The sequence below is a fragment of the Aptenodytes forsteri genome, unplaced genomic scaffold (genome assembly GCF_000699145.1).
Source record: "Aptenodytes forsteri isolate BGI_AS27 unplaced genomic scaffold, ASM69914v1 Scaffold96, whole genome shotgun sequence".
In the NCBI taxonomy this organism is placed as follows: domain Eukaryota; kingdom Metazoa; phylum Chordata; class Aves; order Sphenisciformes; family Spheniscidae; genus Aptenodytes; species Aptenodytes forsteri.
The window spans coordinates 1533347-1554731 of record NW_008795029.1 but is presented as its reverse complement, the minus strand read 5'-3'; the positions used below and the strand labels follow the sequence as shown (position 1 = coordinate 1554731).

General features: G+C 43.4%; 1 protein-coding gene across 2 annotated transcripts in view; it reads right to left on the bottom strand.

Moving 5' to 3' along the window:
* Positions 1-11: 11 nt before the first annotated feature.
* COL4A2 (collagen type IV alpha 2 chain) overlaps positions 12-21385 on the bottom strand; it is a 154810-nt gene continuing 133436 nt past the window's right edge. The window contains exons 29-48 of one of the 2 annotated variants that reach the window (XM_009276055.1): positions 20350-20511; positions 19599-19769; positions 18313-18456; positions 16942-17067; positions 16403-16584; positions 15489-15552; positions 15025-15099; positions 14305-14412; positions 13225-13332; positions 11863-11934; positions 11347-11472; positions 9807-9923; positions 8037-8198; positions 7803-7901; positions 6925-7071; positions 6194-6310; positions 5154-5345; positions 4524-4810; positions 1268-1536; positions 12-684 (exon numbers count right to left, since the gene is read on the bottom strand). In XM_009276055.1, the coding sequence (XP_009274330.1) occupies positions 1282-1536; positions 4524-4810; positions 5154-5345; positions 6194-6310; positions 6925-7071; positions 7803-7901; positions 8037-8198; positions 9807-9923; positions 11347-11472; positions 11863-11934; positions 13225-13332; positions 14305-14412; positions 15025-15099; positions 15489-15552; positions 16403-16584; positions 16942-17067; positions 18313-18456; positions 19599-19769; positions 20350-20511 (2714 nt within the window). In that variant the 3' untranslated portion in view covers positions 12-684; positions 1268-1281. Of the gene's footprint in view, positions 1537-4523; positions 4811-5153; positions 5346-6193; positions 6311-6924; positions 7072-7802; positions 7902-8036; positions 8199-9806; positions 9924-11346; positions 11473-11862; positions 11935-13224; positions 13333-14304; positions 14413-15024; positions 15100-15488; positions 15553-16402; positions 16585-16941; positions 17068-18312; positions 18457-19598; positions 19770-20349; positions 20512-21385 lie in introns of both variants that reach the window. The other variant, XM_009276054.1, reaches the window with a different exon arrangement.

The window sequence follows — 21385 nt, the reverse complement described above, 5'->3', positions numbered from 1 at the left end:
TGCCCCCCCCCCCCCCCCCCCTGGCAGTAGTGACAGACAACTTTGGGCTAAATTGCTTCTTTCTACAGAAGGAAAGAGCTAGACATTCTGGCCATTTATCAAGCCTGGCATGCAATGACTTGGTTCTCTGTGGGAAAAGATGGTGCCAAATAAATGCCTTGCTTCTTTCCCCTTTGCTTTTGCAAGGGTGGATGTGTGCAAGCTGGGATGGTGGTCGTCCTATCGCCACGTGTCCCCAGCTGCCGGGACAGCATACTTTCAGACAGACAACTGGAAGTTCTGCCTTTGAAGGACACGTGGCATTGAGCAATACGCTCTTGGGCAAAACCTACCCTATGCGCAATAGCCGCTCCAACAGTACGTGGTTAAAATCTGTTTGTGATGAGTGGCTTGGTTTCAGAGGGGAAAAGCTGCAATGCAAAAACCACTCGGTGCCGCTGCTGTGTGGGCAGTGTGGCACAGATGAATGTCCACAGCACAGTGGAGCAAGAGGCCTTTGTAATGATCCTTTGGCCTGGGGTATGTCTAGAAAAAAAATCATCAAGCTTGTAGAATAAAATGCTGATCTTCCTCTTTTGATTAGGAGACTATATGATGAAGAGTTGCATTTTGTGGTCACTATGTTTGGGAGGCCTGTGGGCTTCTCTGCTATTGCCAGTGGTGAAGTGCTAAAGCACGGTGAGGCTTCAAAAAAACAAATACAATAACAAGATAATTGGTTTGGGCATGTTTGAAATGCCCAAGCATAAAATACTAAAATCAAAGTTAGGTTTCCATGCTGGGCATAAGCACTTTCCAGAGCACATTTTCAGTATTTTGCAAGGGTTTAGCACTTTGATCACCCTGTGTTAATTTACAGAACTGCAGCTGTTAGCATTCACTGTTGTGACAAATACAGTAAATAGAAAAGATACCCACTACATTTACCTTAAGAGAATATATGTGTCTGACCAACTTAACCATTTATTATTGAAGTTTTTTTGGTGTTTCAAAGCTGCGAGTATTTGTATCATTTGGCAAATGACATAATGTTAGACTAGCAAAAAATGTATATATACGGTATAGTAGGAGAACACAGCACTAGATCCGTGTGTTAGACTTAATCTGTGTTACACTTAATTTGCTTTTACAGACACTTTTAAAAATTAAGTTTCCATTCAGCTTTTGAGGTAATAAGTTAAAAAAGCACCAAGATGATTTATTCAAATGTCTAACCATCATGGAAGGTTTCACTGTATAAGAACTACACAATAAGCAGGTTCCTTACACTGTGAAAGACTTCTATAAATTTTTCATACAGACTTGACATCTGCTGATATGGCTTCGGATGAGTCCTGCCTTGAGTGTATCTGCCGAGGGCTTGCTTTGGAAGGGCTGGTCGATGGTAGTGAGCCAGAAGCTGTATTTATTTGCAAAGTAGTGACAGGTTCCGCGCGCGCCGTTGCATTCGATGAAAGGAGTCGCTCTGAAATCTTCCAGGCAGCTCCCAGGAGAAACCAGTGACTGTCCTCCACCTTCATCACCAGCAGCAGTGTGCTAAACGAGACAAGGAGGGCAGCGTTCAGAGTACAACCTTGGGCAACGCTGTCAAAAACTTACACGTGGGAAAAGAGAAAAAACACTACAATTGCTCCTAATTCTTATTTCCAGAGCAGAGAGTCGGCTAATCCTGCAACTATGTAAGGCTTAAGGGTTTGGCTATACAAAGGCGCTAGCTCATATGTTGATGCCACTGTAAAATCTTCTGACAAACATCTTTTCTATAGTTAAGATTTTCACTGTTGGAAGTCTTAGAATTGGAGAATCATTTAGGTGGGAAGGGCCCACTGGAGGTCACTTCAGCCAGTCCCCTGCGCAAAGCAGGGCCGACTCCAAAGTTGCCCTCAGTCGCTCCAGGGCACTGTTGAGTTGTTAATACCTCCAAGGATGGAGCTACCACAACCTCTCCGGGCAACCTGTTCCTCTGTTTGATTACCCTCACTGAGAAGAACTTTCCACCACGTATTTAACTTGAATTTCCCTAGTTGTAAAGTCTGTCTTACTCTGCATCGCTCATGAGGAGCACTGTGGAAACAAAATTAGCTTCTATACAAATAACTAGTTCCCTCTACGGCCTATTTTTTGACGGCAAATTACACCAAAATCATGCATCTTTACACCACTCAACTGTTACCTTTGACACACACTGTGGTAATGGACTGAATTTTACTTTTCTTCTGTCAAAGGCATTGCTAATGAAACAGGCATTTCCTCTGTCCCTTTAAGAGCCATACAGCTGCATTTTTAAGTGAAGCTGTTTAATTTTCTGTTAAAAACGGAAGGAATTTGCAAAATAAAAGAAAGCAGCTGGAAAATAAAGTTGCTAAATAGTTTTGTAAATGTATGTTTGCCTGCCTGTGTTTTAATAAACACCGTACTATAAAAGTGCAAGCTGTAACTGGCTTGGTTTATGCTGCGAGAGGCCCACTGTGTTCGGATAAATGAGTAACAGAAGTGGCCACCTTTTAACAGAGTAAAGGACTCTGATCTCTGGCTGGTGTTACGTGTTGCTGAGGTTTACATAGTTGGTTTTGTAAAAAAAACCAAACAAACCCCAAAACAACAACTCCCTCCCCCCAAAACCCCCCACCCAAACCCCAAAGCTGCAGCCTACCAGCTGTCCTACAAATCTGCAAGATTCGCTAAGCTATGAAGTTCAGGAGCAAAACCATTCTAGCATCCCTCTACAAGAACAAAGTTGTTAAGAAGCAGCATAAACTATTATAACTTGAGGCCTTTGCAGTTGGAGCTGGAAAGCAGTTAGCAAAAACTGCACATGCTATTTGCGCCCTGGCTTGGGAGCAGTCCCGCTTGACAACCTCAGGACGAGCACTGGCATTCCTACGCTCAGTGTACGAGCTCCAGCTCTATGCCTGTGATGTCCCTTCCTGTATTGGCCACGGCCTTTTATCCTTCTGCAACGCTTACGCTGCTCTACCTCTATAGGATGCATGACAGTGGAGTGCCCTTGCTACGTACGTGACTTCTACGGCTGTTTGGGCAGGAGTCCACGATGACTCCCCTCATGATTGTACCTTACTCAGGGGAAGGAGGTGACAAATTTAACCCAAGGAAGTAAACCAGTATGTACTCTGAGATAACCACAAGTGTGCTGTACTTCTTCCATAGCTGCCCGAGAAGCAAAAATGCGTACACCAAACACTTCATTTGCTCCGAATGCTAGCTGGGAAAATGTGAACTCTTCTCACTCTGTGTTCCTTGGTGCTGGCAGACTTTGTCCTGGCAAAAGGTTCTTGCTAAGGTGACAACTTTGCTCTTAACAATGCTCAGTGTTTACACAGGGCTTTGCAAACATTTAATTAATCCTTGGAATTCTTCTGAAGTAACCATGAGATTGGTATCAGGGCTTTTTACAGAAGCAAAAGAAAGGTCAAACATAGGGCTGGTCAAAAATTTGACCTGCCCTCTCAAAACGTTTTTTTTTTCTTCCCTGTAACTAAATGAAAAATATCAGATTTCCCTTTATTTTCTGAAAAATTTAAGTTTTTGGCTTTTGACAAACAAATGGTTTGCGGGTAAGATTGACTATTGTTCTCCTATGACGTTTTCTGCCAGAGAAATCTTATTTTTTTCCCAACCCTGTTTACTTCAGCATTCAGTCCAGTCTTTGATGAGTTTACAACGTGGGCATACTGTTTCAGGTTTTGGCTCTCGTGTACATCAAGCAAGTCAGAGAAATTAGCATCTGTCGGATCATTCACTAACACATTCTAGCTGCTCTTTACCATGTGAAGCCCTCCAGTGCTTACATGATCCCTCTGTACAGTCTTGCAAGAAAAGCAGGTCAGGCCCTTCAGGAGGTCTTCCACTGCGCACCTAACACTAAGGTTTTCTGTAACATCCCATTTCCTAATTATAAGATCACAAGATCTAAGAGATCCTATAAGCCACGGGATATACAGCTCAGCTCTTGTTGCCATTAGAGATACAACACTGAAGTTTAATTTAAAAAAAACCAGGAGGCTGTCTCTCTTTCCAGATTAGGTGAAAGACACGGGCTTCTAAATCTTCGACCAAACATCAGCGATTTTAAGTTTCCAAAAGAAGGGGAAAAGTTTGGTTGGTTTTTTTTTTTCTTTCTCCAGATCAGCTTCTTAATAGTGAGGTACATAAGTCACTCCCAATCTTTAGCTGTGAAAATGCTTTGTAGGCTACTGTCGCACCTCAGTGCAATTTTATTTGCTAATCCACAGCCGTCCCTGTGTTCTGCTCCAAAGCACTATTTTATACATAAAGTAAGGACTCCAGACGCTAGTCTGACAAGAGGCAATTTTCTCTGCAATTCACAGTAATTTTGTTTCTTCTCTTCTGCTTCCTAGAAACTAGTTTTGTAGTTCCCTGGTTCCCCAGTACGATGCATGGTTTTGGTGTTGCTGGATCTAAAACAGAGCAACCCTCCTAGTATCTAAGACTCAAACTTAAAACCCAGCACCCCACAAAACATGACACCGGAGAACAAATACCATAAGGAAGGAATATCCGATCCACAAACTGCGCCAGCCTTCAGGGCAGTGAGGAATAGAAGCTTCTTGGCTATGGACAGCAATTGCCACAGCCGGGGCCTCACAAACTGAGCAGCGACTGATATATGGCCTAATGTCTTCTTCTGCCACAGGCATCATTGGAAGAGGTGCTGTAGTTGAGAGCCAGTAGGATTTATCATTTCGATTTGCATAATAACAAATATCCCCAGGGTTACAGTAGAGGAATGGCATAGTACTAAAACGAGCCAAACATGAGCCGGCCAGCCCTGTTAAAAAAGAAGAAAAAAAAAAAAAAAGAAATGATGGCAATCATTCTCGCAGAAGACAGTGCACGTTTTCAGTTTCCTGCTCCTTCCCAAGCACGTGTCAGTAAAACCCTGAGGCCCAGAATGTTTCACTGGCTTTACAGGTCCCCTTGAACACCACTAATGACTTGCAGGAGCTCTCTCAGGGGCACTCTATGCAGACGTAGTTTTTATCTTCTCATTTAGGTGTTTCCTAAGCCCGTTTGCTGAAGTCCCAGCTTCCTCTAAGTTCTATTTTTTTTTTTTTGTTCTTTTCAGCCAGAGAGATGGAACTGAGGCTGCTGCCAGCAATACCTGCACATACCTAGATCCTGGTTGTGTGCTTTCTCTTGTCCTTCAAAGTACAGTAGGCTGTATCCACTCCAGAGTTTGTTCATGCCAACTGGGCACATTGGCTCTTGATCGGACTGGCTGTGCTTCACCAGCAGGTAGCCCATGCTAACGCTGCGACCCGGCATGCCTGGCAGCCCAGGGCTACCGGGGCGGCCTGGCTGACCTTAGAAGAGGAGGGGAAAAGAAATAATACAACTTAGTTTGTGCTTCCACAAATGCTCTCATGCCAGCTGATGTTCCAGCTAAGCTGCTGACGAACAAAGCTTAATTGCAAGACGCCTCTTCTTACGGTAAGTTATTGTTAAAAGAGTTGTAGTTCTAGGATTATAGCAGTTGTTTTTGAAGTAGATTGGTGCTAGATCAGGCTCCCTGGTTTCTAAGATGATGTATTTCACTATCAGAGCCAGGGAAAGTCACATAGAAAGTTCTGATGAATTTGAGCATACTTTGTACAACACAGATGAGCATATTTTTCCTTTAAAACGTTTTCTTAGTCCAAGATTAACCAATGGTTTTTGGAATTGCTTGCATTTGCTTCATACGGTTAAAACTATGCTCTGCAAATACCTTTTTCTCTGTGTACTTAGCTAATTAAGATAGTAATCGTTCTGCTCTTTGATTGGATAAGGACACAGGTATTTCTTTTACAAATACGTTCCCTTAAACATCATCTATCCAAATATCACCTACCCAACCATTACTTTCCATGAATGTAACTGTTAGTAAAACACTAAGCTGAAACACTTAAGAGAAAACCAATACAAAAATACACTCAGATCAAAACAAACTCACTCACATGAGCGGACTGACATCTACAACTATCAAAACTTACTCCAAAAATACTGCTTTAAGATAACTCTGTTGCAAGTTAGTTAGTTGTCCCTTGTGAAGAAGCTGTGAAGACAGAAAATTTCTCTCCCCTCCTCCCCATCCAGTGATGTAAGTAACTACAGAACAGTTTATGGCAGTGAAACAGGAAAGAGGGAAGAAGTGCTGTGCGACATCTCTTACCTTCAAATCCCACTGGACCCTGAAACCCTGTTGCTCCTTGTTCACCTCTGGAGCCGGGAGGAGCTGGAATGCCACCCCTGCCCTGGAATCCTGGCTCTCCAGGTGAGCCTCTGAAACCTTGCACCAACAACGGTTATAAGCACAGTGACTGCAGCGATATCAACATGCTACCCACTTTGTTAACATGTGCTCTGCTTGCATATGTTTGGTCCTATCTGGCAGGTTTACCGATTTACACTAAAGGCAAGATCCTATGGTTCTTGCTCAGGCAAAGAGCACTGACTTCATTAGAAAAGGTTGCTGGGATCAAGACTACATGAGCCCCACAACCCTAATCTTCCACTCTTGCTACCACCACGCATCTCTGATGAGGCTAGTAGCAAGAGATGCGCTGCATCGGGTCCACGCATCACTAACGCTACATTCCCTGGGTTGATAGCACGCCCACAAGGATGTGCACATTTCCACTAAAGTCGTTCAGTCTTGATTTAAGTGAGATCCATATCTGATGTTGCTTTGGCTATGTGAGTGTTGTCGAAGTTTTCTCCTGTTTTGCTTATGTTCTGAATGGGAGGAGGAGGAGGAAAGCCAAGCCCTAGCTTTCAAAGACTGAAATTTGACTCTCCTTTCCGACTTAGCAGAGTGAGGCCACCAGAGCACTGCTTTGGCTCTCTTCTACTTTAAATTCTCTAAGGGGAACCGAGCTTTCACTCTGAGTGTGCGATTCCTACCTGGATCGCCTGGTGGACCCTGAGGTCCCATATCTCCTGGGCTTCCTTGAGGTCCTATATTTCCACGGAGACCCGGTGAACCTTGCTCAGCAACCAGCCTTGGAGGAAGAGGCGGCAGCCCAGGAGAGCCTGGAGGGCCCTGAAAGCCTGTGATTAGAAGCAAGATGAGATAGTTTGATTAACCCCCCCCGTATTTTCCTTAGCGTGCTTTCACCCACAGATATGTTGCTGTTACTTGGCTGCATATGTGAGAGAGGGATTGTGGTCTGCAACTCACCCACCACCTTGAGTACAGCAGCTGTATTTATTATATTGGGGGAATGTCTGTGAGTATGGGGATTGCCTTCTCTTGGACAGCACACAGATAAGCAGAAGGAAGTGAATGATGCTACTGCTCCCTAATTTCTGACACAGGAAGCTGGGAAGTTGCCCCCAAACAGCCAACAGCTCTCTGAGGTGCAGCACCATCTTTTGGTGGGCTTCAGGAGTGAAGCCCGTCTATACCATCATACAAATACATGACGGAATAGACAGAGTGAAGGATTTTAAAGATATTTCTAAATATCCAGTATGTCTGCTCTGGAGGATTAGTTTAGATCAGGAATTCTTTTTTTTAACCCCGAAAGTGGCTCTGATTTTGGAGTTGGCACCTCATACAAAATAAATTCATAAAGGCAAAAAGTTGACTACCCATGTTAAATTCAGGCATCTGTCCACTGGAATTTGCCAGGGGTCACACAGAGTCATGCAGCTGGAGAGGACTCCGGAGGTCATCTAGCCCAACCTCCTGCTCAAAGCAGGGCCAGTTACATCAGCTCTGTGGAGCTGCAAAATGAGTAGTTCAGAAAGGAGTCATGCATCCGACTGCACTTACTCACCAGTTACTCCTCTATCCCCCTTGGGTCCGATAGGTCCCAAATCACCTGGAAATCCTACTGTGCCCATAAAGCCGATGACACCTTGTTCACCCTTACGACCTTTAATGCAAAATGACAGGTGGCATTAGTGCATTTCAACACAGATCAAGTGAGTGCAAAAGTCCTGTTACTAAAGCAGCTGTAGCATAGGAGGTTCCCCTGCCCCCGGCCAAGATCAGCGTTTCCCATCCTCACCTTTTGGTCCAGGGTACCCAGGAACGCCAGGTCTCCCTGCTGATCCAGGATCACCTCTACTTCCTTTTGGGCCAATTTGTCCACTCACACCTGTTTGTCCACTTTCTCCTTTGCTTCCTGGTGGAGCCGGTATTCCAGGCTGCCCCTGTAGTCCTGGATAGCCTGTTTAGAGCACATACAGGTTGTAATCTGTTTATACTTAAGACGTGGGCACAAGGGAAAATAACAGTACTATCTAATTGTATCCCATCAGGGTTTATTTCCTTAATTTAAGCAGGGAGCTAATGCTTAGCTCCCCAATAGACTTATTCAGCACTCCCGCTCCTGCTCTCAGGCTGGCACACATTTCTGCTGCGGTGGCAGAGGAATTGGAACATGAAGCTCCCACAAGGCACAGCATCATCTCAAGCAAGATTTCAGCAGAAGTGGGATGCCTGCTGAGATACAGCCTTCAATGAGCTATTCCTTCCCCAGCAAATGCCCCACTTCACTTGGTGCCTCCCTGCTTCATCCTAAATTCTCCAAGTAACTAGAGAGAAATCAGAGAGCAGCAAATACCTGACTCAGTGCCAGGTGGTAAATAAGCCAAGGACTTACTGTTCCATGTATCTTAGTGCTTCAGCTGAACATCTGGATACAAATAACTACTTCATGCTGTCTTGGGAATTATGGGAACAGCTTCTTTTTCCAGAATTACATATTGCCTGAAGCTAAACTTGGCAGGTTTCTCTTCAGTTACCTCTGCTGCCTAAGAAGACATTTGGACCTTGTTTCTGAGGAGAGAAGGACTTACTAACTAGGGTTTTCAGTGGGGCATCTCTCGTGCTCCCTGTTGAAGTTGGATCACGTGGATGTGAATGCAAGATGCGTGTGGCAAAGTAGGAGCAAGCCATGCCTGTCTCACCATTCTGGCTGGGAGATGGTGTTCCTGTTCCCACTCTCCTGACTTGCTTCTATTTTTATTTTTTAATCCAATGGCTGCCTGGGGAGTGGGAATCAGTATGCAGAGTTAGGCCAACTAATGTTCTCTTTCCATTTGGAAACCTAGGTATTTTGTTGGTTTTCAGCTGGTTTGCCTGTTGTAAGTTTTTGCTGAGTTTACATAAAAATTTCCATGCATCACATAAAGATGATAGTGGGACACCTGCAACTTGTGCTACAAGCTCTTCATTCACAGTGGCACTACAGTGTGAAATGATTGTGCAGTCCAATAAGCAGCCGGTATATCAGCCTCTAAATGTAGAGAGACACAGAATGGCTCTTTCATATGCATGAGGGAGGCAGGCTCAAAGCATGGAGTTCTAGAGAGAAGAGCTAATGCTTTCCAATGTAACTTAGTTTGCACGGTAATTTCACATAGGAAAATTTTGTAAATTATTAAGAAAATATCCCGTAGACTTGCAAGTCTGCCACAGACCTCAGATTTTAAAGTAGTAAATTAGCATAATGCTTCTGAAAGTTGTTAAGAGAATTCTGGATGATTAAATCTGTTATTTGCATGAAAATCAAACCCTTCCATCAGGACAACCTGGAGGAACTGCCTTTTGCTTTCAAGAGGTCTGTCCCTGTTATCTTATGTACCATTAGTTCTGTCCAACAATTATTCATGCACTTTAGTGTTGCTTTTAATAGCGATATTTTACTGAATCAAGACAGAAATAACAATGACTGCTGTTGCTAACTCAGTACTTAATCTTCTATTGTTGTCTGAGGGCACAACCTTGTACTTAGTCTTTTATTGTTGTCTGAGGGGAACAAGGCATGAATTACCTGGCACTCCGTCTAGACCTGGGGAGCCTTTATCACCAGGATATCCTGATATATTTGAAATCCCGGGAGGCCCTGGAAATCCTTCCTGCCCAGGAATCCCAAAGGGTCCTTGGACTCCTGAAAGGAAGAGAAGAAATAATCAGTACTGCAAGGAAAATGCACAATTTTAATTATAAGGACTCACCTTAGACTAAGTATAAAGAATGGGATTTTCAAAATGGAAAGCACCTGCAGTTCCCACTGATTTTTGTTTTATTTTTTCAGATGATGTTGTGGAGGTTTTTCTTAAAAGAACCAAATACTAGTTCTGTGCCAAAGCTCTCTGGATAGCTAATTACATCTCACTGTGTGGAATGCTATAATCTTGTGTCTGCCAGGTAAAAGATTATTTCAAGATAGGAAGTACTCAAAATATCCTAGGTATATTGAAGCAGACAAGAAAGCAGCTTTGTTCTTCTGTGTCCTGCGGAGTCAGGGGTCACAGACACTTAGGGTTTTTTTGGGGTCAGTTAAAACCAAAGTTTGAACCCACAAAGTTCTCTATAGATGAAAAGTGTTAAATGGCCAAAAATCTGGCCCAACAATGACGGATTATTCTTTTAAGTAGATTCAAGTTGTCAGGAAGCCACAAAACTCCTTTTGTTTATTCATTTAAAAAAAATAAATAATATTTAATTCTGACAAACAAACATGAATGAGATAAGTGAAATAGCTGTTTCTTCCAGGGCTTGATAATAAATCTCTGAATGGGTTTGAGATGGCACACCATGTTAATAACAACAAAGCATAACACAAAAGAATAGGAATGAGTCATTGAACCAAGAAGGCAAAGGCAGTAAGGTTTTGTATCTATGCCAGCCCTTAATCCTTTCAGAGCCAAAATGTTGGAAAACTTTTTTAAAAACCCCTGTAATTAGTTGATTCATCCGTAACATCAGTCTGGTGGCTCCCCAATGGAAGAACTGGTGGTGAACCATGCTGAGATGAGCGCAGCCCACTACAACAAGGTAGGTTTGAGCGGGAAGGCTGTACGGGTACATTGCACGAGGGGTGATGGTACGAGTAAAGCACTGTGCATGGGAATAGAGCCCAGGAGGGATCAGCGGGACAATCACACATCGATGGACAGTGAGGCTTTCAGAAGAAAGGTAAACACTGACGGATTTGCAACAAAAAGAGAGAAAGAAAAGCCATAGCATTTGTGTAACTGGAGCCCCATTAAAAACATTTTGTGAGCTGATGGCTGAGAGTAGGCTCTGGCATTTGCAGTGTGCTGAGCTCAGTGGGTGCTACAAGATGCTGCTACCGTGGGGAAGGACCCAGGCTGCCCTGGAAGGGCTGGCTTGTCCAGCATTGGGCAATACACATAGCTGTTTCTGAGCAAGGGCTGGCTGAGCTGCAGCACTAACTCCAAACAGTGACCTTCCCCACATCAGGAGCTCTCCTACACAACTGTCTACACTATACTGCCTTTTGTGACATCTCTAACACCCACAGCTGAAACAAATAATAATTAGATCCTATTCTCCGGAATACAAACCTGGAACACCTCTGTCTCCCTTCTGACCCGGAGATCCTCGGCTGCCTTCCACTCTGCTCGGCTCTCCCGCTTCCCCTTTGTCACCCGCTGCACCTGGGAAACCTGCAGAGCCGTAGCCATCCGGACCTGTTGTGGAGTTGTTCAAAATTAAGATGAAAGCTGAAATGTTTCCGCATGTAACAATGTATCAGCATGCTAATGTACACGTATAGAGCATGTGGATTTACTAAATACAAGTCTGTAATGGCTGATTGAAAAAATGGCTCATAATGGGAAAAAAAGGCCTTGAGGCTTTAATTTTATAAGAGGAAAGAAATTATGACTTGAAGTTGTGTTCTAATCCATCTGTGTGGCGTGTATGAAGTTGTTTGCCAGAGCCCACAGTAACGAAGCAAATTCCACGTTGGGCTTTGGATGACACAGTTAAGAAAGTCACATTGCAAAGATCTCACCGACCAAACTTGCAGCCAACACAATGTTGTGCCTATGAACAGGCAGAATAAAAGTCTCACTTACCTGGTGATCCTGGTAAGCCCTTAGTGCCTGGTAAACCATGCAGTCCACTGATTCCTCTTAAGCCAGGCAAGCCTGTTTTAAAATTACATTCATGATTATCATACTAGTTTCTATGAGTCTGTATATTTTCCTAGGCAAAAATTTCAAATGCTTGAATAAATACTATTCTGTGTTAAAATCTTGTGTATTATATGCAAATTAATTCATTACAATAAGCTTATTATGAAATACACCACACCATGGTTTTGTGATTGACAAATTTTGTTATTATCCAATAAACTCACTACGAGATTTTTTTTTAAGTATCTCTGATCCGTCTGGTAGCATGCCATTAGTTCCAGTCTTGCTGCCACAATTTTGTTAATAACCATTTAGTTTTCCGAAATCCTCAAACCAAGACAATTATGGCATAATTGTAGGCTCTAAATGATGAGCTTCTATAATGAAACTCTCTTCAGGAGAAAGTCACTCTGTGAAATTTAAAAAAACCAACAAAACCCTTACAAAATGTCTAATAGCCGCCGCTGCTGATGTTACAGGTAAAATTTATCCCATCTATTTGTACCTGTCAAAGTGTTAAGTGCGATATTAAAGCTAGACAGGTATCTCTAATCAATGGCCAGAGCTCTGGAGGACAATTCAACCTTCACAAAAATAAATGTCTGTCTCTCTTCACTGTCTATAAAGGCGGCCTTCATAACCGTATTAGCTCAGATTTGATGCAGATTCAGATAGATGAATCTTACTAAAAGCAGGGCAATTTCTGGTTGTACAGTAGAAAAAAATCTGCTTACTTAGTATATTAAGGAATTAGGTGGCAACCAATGAGATTCTGCATCCTGTGATACAAACAAACAGCTTTATTTTAAACTATCACCTGTATTTTGATAGCAGAATTCTGTCTGAGCCATAAATCATTTATCCTTAAAACCAGACATTGGATCAGTTCGCAGTTTTTGATGATGATGTAGGACAAGTATATCGTTTGCTATCTAATGCCACATTATAATATTCTAATACTGTATATCACTACTCTTGCTGCATTTTAAATAATTTTTTGTTTTTTCTTCCCAGCTGTCACGAAAAAATGAAAATGTTTCCTGAAAACTGCTTTCCTGATTGAGGGAGGTCATCAGCAGTTAAAGTGAGCTCAGTAGACACCAGTCCTTCAGAAGCCATAAATCAGAAAGCAACCGTGTGGGTCTTCGTTAATGCACCTGGACTTTACGAGGAATAAACGATTACTAGAGGGAGCTCTGCTACTCTGAACTGCAAAAAGCCCCCTTTTGTCTTCTTCACCCCAAAGGAACAATAGCAAGTGCTCACACTGAAAGGACTGAATAGCTGAAGCTGTATGAATACCTGCTTGTCCTGGTAAGCCAGGCCAGCCGGGAGTTCCCTTTTCACCTTGAAATCCAGGGGTTCCGGGGCTTCCTTGCTGCCCTGGGGCGCCAACCAGTCCTGGCAAACCTGCGTGACAATGATGAGTCATTGCTCATGAGCGTCCTTAAAACCAGTAGCCCAAAACATGGACTTGTGCTACCTTCATTCTCCCAGGTAGCAAAATGAAGGCTTTCCCCTCCTAATGTCATTGTATGACACTGCACTGCTCATCCAAGTGGAAGAAAACGAAAGAGAGCAAAGGTAGGAGAGGCAAAGTATAACAGAACAATTCATTACAAACTTCAGGTTTCTGGCAACCTCAGAAATACAGTGGGGTCCTCCTATTAAAATGATAGTTTTACTTCTATTGCCAGTTACAATAAGTAATTTCATTTATGTGCACCTCAGTTTCCCCGTCTGCCGCATCTGTTTTTCCTTTCCGACTGGAAAGCTGATCGGACAAGGACTGTTTCCTAGTGAGGTACCTACCGAAACTGCTCCAGTCTTGGCTGGAGTTTCTAAGCCCTATAATTATATGAGAAATGTGGAGGAACTGTTCTGAAAGAGCATTTTCATGATCCTCCTGCAATAAGACATGATCTTAAGCCCCGAGTTTATGATCCAGCCAGAGCTGAACCTGACTTTGGTTCCCCAGTACTCTTGTACAGTCGGCCGATGAGCCTGGCTGAAAGGCTCCTGAGTATCTGGGTCCTGGGGGATATTGACTTCATTTATGGCAGAAAAGAGCACTGAAAAGCACCTCCCTGTAGTATTGAGACAGCATTAGAATACCTGAGTACGCCAGCAATACAACACTTTGAGTGGACACGTGATCGCTATAAAAAAGGTAAAACTGGTATGAAGCAGAGTCAGGCTTTTGAAATTTCCTCTTAGTGAGTTCTACCATGAGTTCCACATCCTTTTCACTGCTCTTTACCAACTTACAGAATGATCACCATATTAAAAAACTTAATGACTTTCTTTCAAGGGAAAAGAGATTTTTTTCTTTCTCTTCTTAAACAAGTTTTATTCTTTGGAGCGTTGAAAAGAATATTTTACCTTCCTGTCCCAGAGAGCCAGGAACACCCTGCGTGCCCTTGAGGCCTTCAATGCCAATGAAACCAGGATCACCGCCTTCGCCTTTTTGTCCTGCACCTCCTCTTGTGCCTGGAAAACCACAAAGCCAGTATATTCTTTTAATAATCTCTATACGACCCTAAGCTAACAAACATAATGTGAAGTTGGCTACTGAATGGGTCTTGCCACATAAAGGCATTCTTATAGTCAGGGTGCTTGCATAATCTGGGAGAATGGATAGTCGTCTACAGCATGCTGGCCAAACCATCATTAAATTTGTTTTTAAAAGTACTCCCCAAATTATGTGCAATATGACACTGATGTTCAAGTGTGCTGCATGTGCAGGGAAATTTTAATACATTACCCAACCGACCCAATCCAAAATCGACCTGACTCTGCTATCCCATCTTCCATAATCATGGCCTGATATTGCTCCTTTTGTCATCAATGGCAAAAAATTATATAGAAATGTTTACTGGAGTTGCATGTGATTGATGTTTACTGCTATAACTGTACTTTCAGTTGAAGAGGTAAACGTAGCGCATACTCATTTCAATAAAGAAAAGATGAACCTCTTCAGGAGCTGTCATGAGAGCACAGGTTCAACAGCCATCAAAAGCCCATGGTAAGCTCCCCCTCCCTTCCTCTGTGGACTTTAGTATGTGAAAAGTAATACATCCAGAGCAACTGTGAAATTAATACCTGTTAAGCCTGGCACACCAACTTCCCCTTTAAGGCCTGGCATTCCTGGTAAGTTTATAGTATCTCCCCGCTCACCTATTTCAAGGAAAAATGAACACATGAGCGGTAAGGCTTTAATTTAAACAGTATTTCCTGTTGTTTCAAAGGAACTGCAACTTCTGAGGCAAAACTCAGTAATCACTATCTTTCTAGAATAAAAGAGGAGTAAGTTAAAGAAAGAAAACCATAAAGTCTCCAGAACAGCCACTCTCCCTGCCATGGATGGATTTATCCATGGACAGTACATATTGCATGAAATTAACAGTATTAACCTTTTCACAGCCTCCCACATCTACAATATCATTCTGTAAGACTGTACGAAGACTCTTTAGGACTGAAGACCCCCTAAGACTCTTCAGAACTTAATGTTGAGCATTTGATGGGTAATGAATACAAAGAGCACTCAGATGAGAGAACAAACTCACCTATTTCACCATGTGAGCCAGCAGTACCAAAATGGCCTGAAATTCCTGGAGTACCCTTTTCTCCCTATCATATGATTGAAAACAGGTATCAGTTAATGAGGATGAGGATTTATTCAACCTTCCAAGCAGCACAGTTTGGAAATGTTGAAAAAAGGCTATTAAATTTACCATTTTTGAGTTTCCATAGTATTTTATAGAGTCATTTGGCTGAAATCAGTTAAACCAAACCAGTACAAACGAAGGGACAAGTTATGTTTGCAAAGACTTAAGTTTGAAATTGAGAACATCCTGTTACACATATATGGTAGAGAGTCCTGCAGTCCTTGGTTACGAAGAAGTCCTATTGAAATCTAAGGGCAAAGCTACCTGAGAAAGCAACAGAGTTTTTGGCTCTCTTAAATAAATGGTGTCAGTGAGTCTACTGTCAGGCCTTTTGTAAGAGTTTATTTCTTCCAGTGTAACTTATTTTGCAGCCAAAGTGAATGACGGTGGATTACCCTCTAGGAGCTGAGATTCTTAGATTCTTTTACTGTTAGATTAGTGACAGTGAGTAATTTTTGGCAGTGGTACCATCAGTCCTGGGAGAAAGGGAAGAGTAAGCCCAGCGTTGAGAATAACTTTTACCAACAGCTACAGCAACAGGACCAAGGACCTAGAAGGAACTGTCTGGGTCCTCGTCGGAAAAAAGCTGGTGCATGAAATTTGGACATCTCCCAATGAGAAAAGAAAGGAATCTGCTTAATGAACGTTGGAGAGATCAAGCAAAAACATTTGATCTATTTATTCAATTTTTATTGCATTTTTATCTTTGCACTGTAGCTGTTCAGCACAATTTCAAGGGGTGAATGCCACTCCCTAGAGAAGCTTAATGCCAGCACAAGGACACCCTTATTCCCTCACGGGCATGAACTCACCCTGCCTCCTGTGCTGCCAGGGAAGCCTCTGATGCCAGGAGAGCCGGCTGGACCAGGATACCCTTTCAGACCTGTCAGCCCTTTCGTGCCGATGTCCCCTTTCACACCGGCCACGTAGCTGGGATGCCCGGGGGACCCTGGAGTTCCTGTTTTTCCGGGAACGCCTGGCATTCCCTTGCTACCTGCAGGCGGGGAAGAAGAAAAATAAAGAAGACCTAAACTATTAAAGCTGGGAAGGCTGACACGCAGTTGCTTGTGCGCAAGAAGTTTTCCTGCTAGTGGCCTTCTCAAAACATGGCACCATGATGCGCTAGTACAAAAAGGCAGCACACACACGCGACATAACCCCGCAAAGCTTTCCTCAGGGGTGGCTCTGTGAAACGCAGACGGGAGCTCAGCTTTCGCTGTCAAGAGATTTTGCTGGGGGGGGGCTGCAGCGCAGTGGTACGATGAGCAGGGAATATTTAATATGGTAACTGAGAAAAGACACCAATCGATAGTCCTGAATGTGCTTGCTTTGTTTTGCTGTGACCACTGACCTTTTAAGCCAAAGAATCCCTTTGTGCCCCTTTCTCCAACATCTCCTTTTTCACCTTTAACTTCCATCATCATGCTGGGCTTGAGCTTTGGGGGTTCTCCTGGGGGGCCTTGATCCCCACGGTCACCTAAAGGGTAAAAAACCCAACCATGTTACAAAAAGCTAGTCAGCAGCACTGTGTTGGAAAAAGTGAACAGAAGAGTGAATTTAGCAAAAAGGGGTTAATAGATAATCTTGCGCAAGCTATGGAAAATCCACTTGCATAAAAAGTTACCTGTGTCACTACAACGTGTCAGCAGAACAGTCAAGCATAAGAAAACATGAAAACTGAGTTAAACTTTTGTACATACAGCCCTGGGGAGCTGGACCCAGACTCCTCTGTGATAGATAATTTACCTCTCAGCAGATCAGTTAGGTATCATGTGTTTATAAAAAACCAAAAAGCACACTGGAGAAAGCACAGAAAAGTAGGTTAGTTCCAGTGAAAGGGAAACTCTCAGTCAAAAAGCCTTGGGCGAAAGAAAGTGTTTGGATTTGTTACCAGTTATTTTGTTCCTTTTCTTGATTTGAAGGTTAGCGGTGACATCAATAAATAATATCCTGAAGGACGGACCCAAATAGACTGTATGACTGTCATTAGTTCTTTGTGGGATGCAGAGACAGGCCAGCCACCCAGACTTGTCTCCTATGATCGTGCACCATCTTATACTTCTTCACCAAGACGTATATTTGCACTTTTCATCGTGGGGGCTGTTTTCACACTTGCCTTTTGCTCAGGCCTCCCCTGAATTACTGGGAGCACTGTTTTGCAACCTCTGAATTGCAGACCGTTTTTTCTTAAGTACCTATCTCAGGGTCCCTAGAAAGAACATTTTGGCCCTGTGGTAAAGCGTGTATTTAAAGATGATTGTATGCAAAGAAAAGAGGACTGAGTTACAGTTTTCACCGATGATGATATCAACTGACACGTTTCTGACTTTTAACTACTTAATTGCCTGGTTTTCTGCATATTTCAGTGCCTTTACAGTGCAACTGGAGCAAAATCTGAATCTTTGCCCCCAAACACCTTACACTTCCTGGGAAAAGGCTCTGTTGAGTTCTGCACATGCCCGGAGGTGCCACTGTCTGAGCTCAGCTGAATAATGAGATGTCTGTCTCCAACCTTAAACGTGTAAAGGTTCACAAAGAAGTAACCTTTCCCTGAGCCTAAAATCCAGGCCTCTCAGCCAGAGGCCCATGTGTGAAATAGGTGGAGGAATGTCTGAGCTAAATTTACCATGTGAAAAATGTGTCTTCTTTGTCTTTGTGTCCCTGTAAAATAGTTCTCCAGACGTGAAAAGCAAACACACTAGTACCACCCATAAGCAAATACCTTTAAAGCCATGTGTGCCCTGTGAGCCTTTATCGCCCCGAGCCCCGAAGAGGCCAAATTCTCCTTTGATCCCCTTGATGCCTGGTCTTCCTTTTAGGCCTGTCATGCCTTTGAAACCATCAATGCCAGGTGAACCTCTTGAGCCTTTAAAGAAAGAAGGGGAAGAGAACTGTTACCTCACTCAGATTTCTGCAAACTAAGTAAATGTGAACCAGCAATGCATGACTAAAATGGTATGAAAACTTCAGTGCAGCAGTACCTATTTTTGGGTGCCTTGGTGCCTAGGCAATCTGCAGCTCTAGATCAGGCACCCAAGCTCTCTGAGAGGTAAAGAAGAGCGGGGGTACACTGAACTGCCTCAACTGGCCAAGAGGAGGTGTTGTGGAGATGACCAGAACTTAGTGTCTTCTTCTGAAAGATCATTTCAACCCCTTTCCTACAGATAAGCTGGAGAAAGGTACCTAGTTCCACGCAAGGTTTTTAGTCAGCCCATTCTTCTACATGTAGAGATACAAATCATGGGTCTAGGACCGGCTGGCCCTTTCTCACCAAAAATTCCCGTACTCCTCTTTTCTAAACAAGAGGATGCTGTTTTACACGGGTCATGCTAACAAATAGATCTTCATTTCTCTCAAATGAGAGCTGATCAGTACTCCAGAGCTGTCCTAGGAAAAAAGTCCTATCTTTCCAACTGATGAAATTGCAACACGCATTTTTAGGCATGCACCCCCCTCTTTGTGTTTAACTTGGCTTCACATGGCATTGAATCCTGTTGAAACTCCCTGTGTGATGTAGACAACTTGCATTATACATAGCATTTTCGCGGCTGGCAAGTGAGAATCTCACCTTCTTTATACGTAAGATTAGTATCCTGGTAAAAGCCAACATCGAGGTCTTGTGTCTGGCATAAGAAAGACACAACTGCCAGCTTTAAAAAACTTTAAAGCAAAGGTTTGGGGAAACATCTCTTTAATTTCACTGAGAGCCAGTGGGACTGGGACAAGGGAAAGACTTTTGGAGAGAGAAAAGAGTAAATACTGTATATTGTTTAAAAGGAGAAATAAAACAGCCATTGCCCTTCTAAATAGGGCTGCATGTCACAAGCCAGCATTTTGCCAAGCACAACACGGGGAAAACAGACAGTGACTTTGGAATATATTAGGCATATGACCCTAATTCTTCTGTTTTAAACAGAGGTAGCCCAGCAGAGAACGTGTCCTGTTCATCTCAGCACATAACAGCTTTAAGCAACATTACTTTTTTCAAAGCATCTGTCCAGAGCTCACCTTTATCTCCTGGAAAGCCACCCATTCCGCTTATGCCAGGGGGACCAGTCACACCAGGTATACCTTGTAATCCAGGGTAACCTGTTTCACCTTTGTCACCAGCCAGACCTTTCAGGCCCACGGGGCCAGGAAAACCTTGCTCACCATCTTCTCCCCTAGCACCAGGTGGACCTGCCATGTGAACAGGGAGATTAAAAAGCGTTTGGACATACATGATGATTTCATACAAGGTAGCTCAAGAGGGAGAAAACTGCTATCCTACCAGCTTCATGCTGAGGGGGGGAAATTAGGATTTTTTTCAGCAAAGAACTGCAGAAACGATTATAAAGACAAAGCAGCTCATCAATGCAAACCAGTCTCACTACCAGCTTGGTTCTGTACCCACTCCCAACAGGACCTTCCCCTCCTTTTTAATTTAAGAATTAAGCCCCTTTTCCATAAGACTACTCCCATTTGGTAGCTCCCTTCTCCCAGTCTGCCACCAGCAAGCTCTGACCTGGCTTGGTAGGTGGCTATAGAAAGAAAAGCAGCAGTTCTGCCAGTGAGGACCATCATCACCCCTACTTCCCACCTGTGATACCAGCACAATTTGCAATCACAGCGTCTGCACTATCACTGTCGTTTCCCTGGCTGGGAATTAAAGTGTGGCATGTGCCACAACCCCAAGCTTAACTTTCCCCTGTGGAAACTATACAGTTGCCCTGCCACAGAGGACTGGCAGAAGTGACACAGGACAGCAATACTTCCTCACCAACAGGTCCTTGAGAGCCAGGCCCGCCACCTGGCCCAGGGTTTCCTGGTGGCCCTGGGAATCCACGTGTTCCTGGTGTTCCTGGCAATCCCATCAAACCAGGGAGACCTTGCGGCCCTGGATCTCCTTTGGGTCCTGGCAAACCTGGGTTACCATCTGCTCCTAAAATACCATAGACATGCATTAGTGAGTGTAAATATCTAGAGAGCTGATTATTACATATCACTTCTGTGTATGCACTAGTCTTTCAGGGTATGTTTTTCCTCTGAAAATTCAGTGAGAACAGGAAAAGCAAATTAAAAGACTGCTCATTAGTTTTAAAATAATTGACATTACCAGTACTGATCTCAATATTTGCATCGGAAAAGTTGACTGGCTCTTTCAAATGAATGGAACAATTTGGCACCAGGCAGATATAGATGGAGCAGGTCTCTTCCACTTTTAACCCCAATAATTCTGTAATTCCTGATCTCTCTCCTGATCACATACATCTTTGTAAGAATTGAATCAAGCAGCTGACTGAACCACTGAAATAATGCTCTGTATCTTTTCTAAAATGTGATAGGCAGGAATGGGAACATTTAAGGCAGACGGTGGGTTCTGGTTTTGTGTTATTGTTCAGAAATTTTCAAGTAAGGTCGTTACAAGGCATTGTTGTAAGATTCATACAAATTCCTAAGCAAAAAGGCCCTGATTCTACAAGACTTAGTGCACTGGGTGAAAATTTACATCTCTATGATGTAAGAGCAAAGGGTGTCAAGATTCAAAAGGTAGTGATGCCTGCTTTGCATTCAGATTGGAGAAGCAGCAGCGTACAAGACCTCAAAAGTATACGGCACTTAAAATCCGGGCCAAGTGGATCTGCTTCTCTTTATTCTCTTTATAGCTCGAGAAGTGGGCCTGTGTGAACCTCATGAGGTTCAACAAGGCCAAGTGCAAGGTCCTGCACCTGGGTCGGGGCAACGCCAACCCCGGTAATCAATACAGGCTGGGGGCTGAAGGGATTGAGAGCAGCCCTGCCGACAAACTTGGGGGT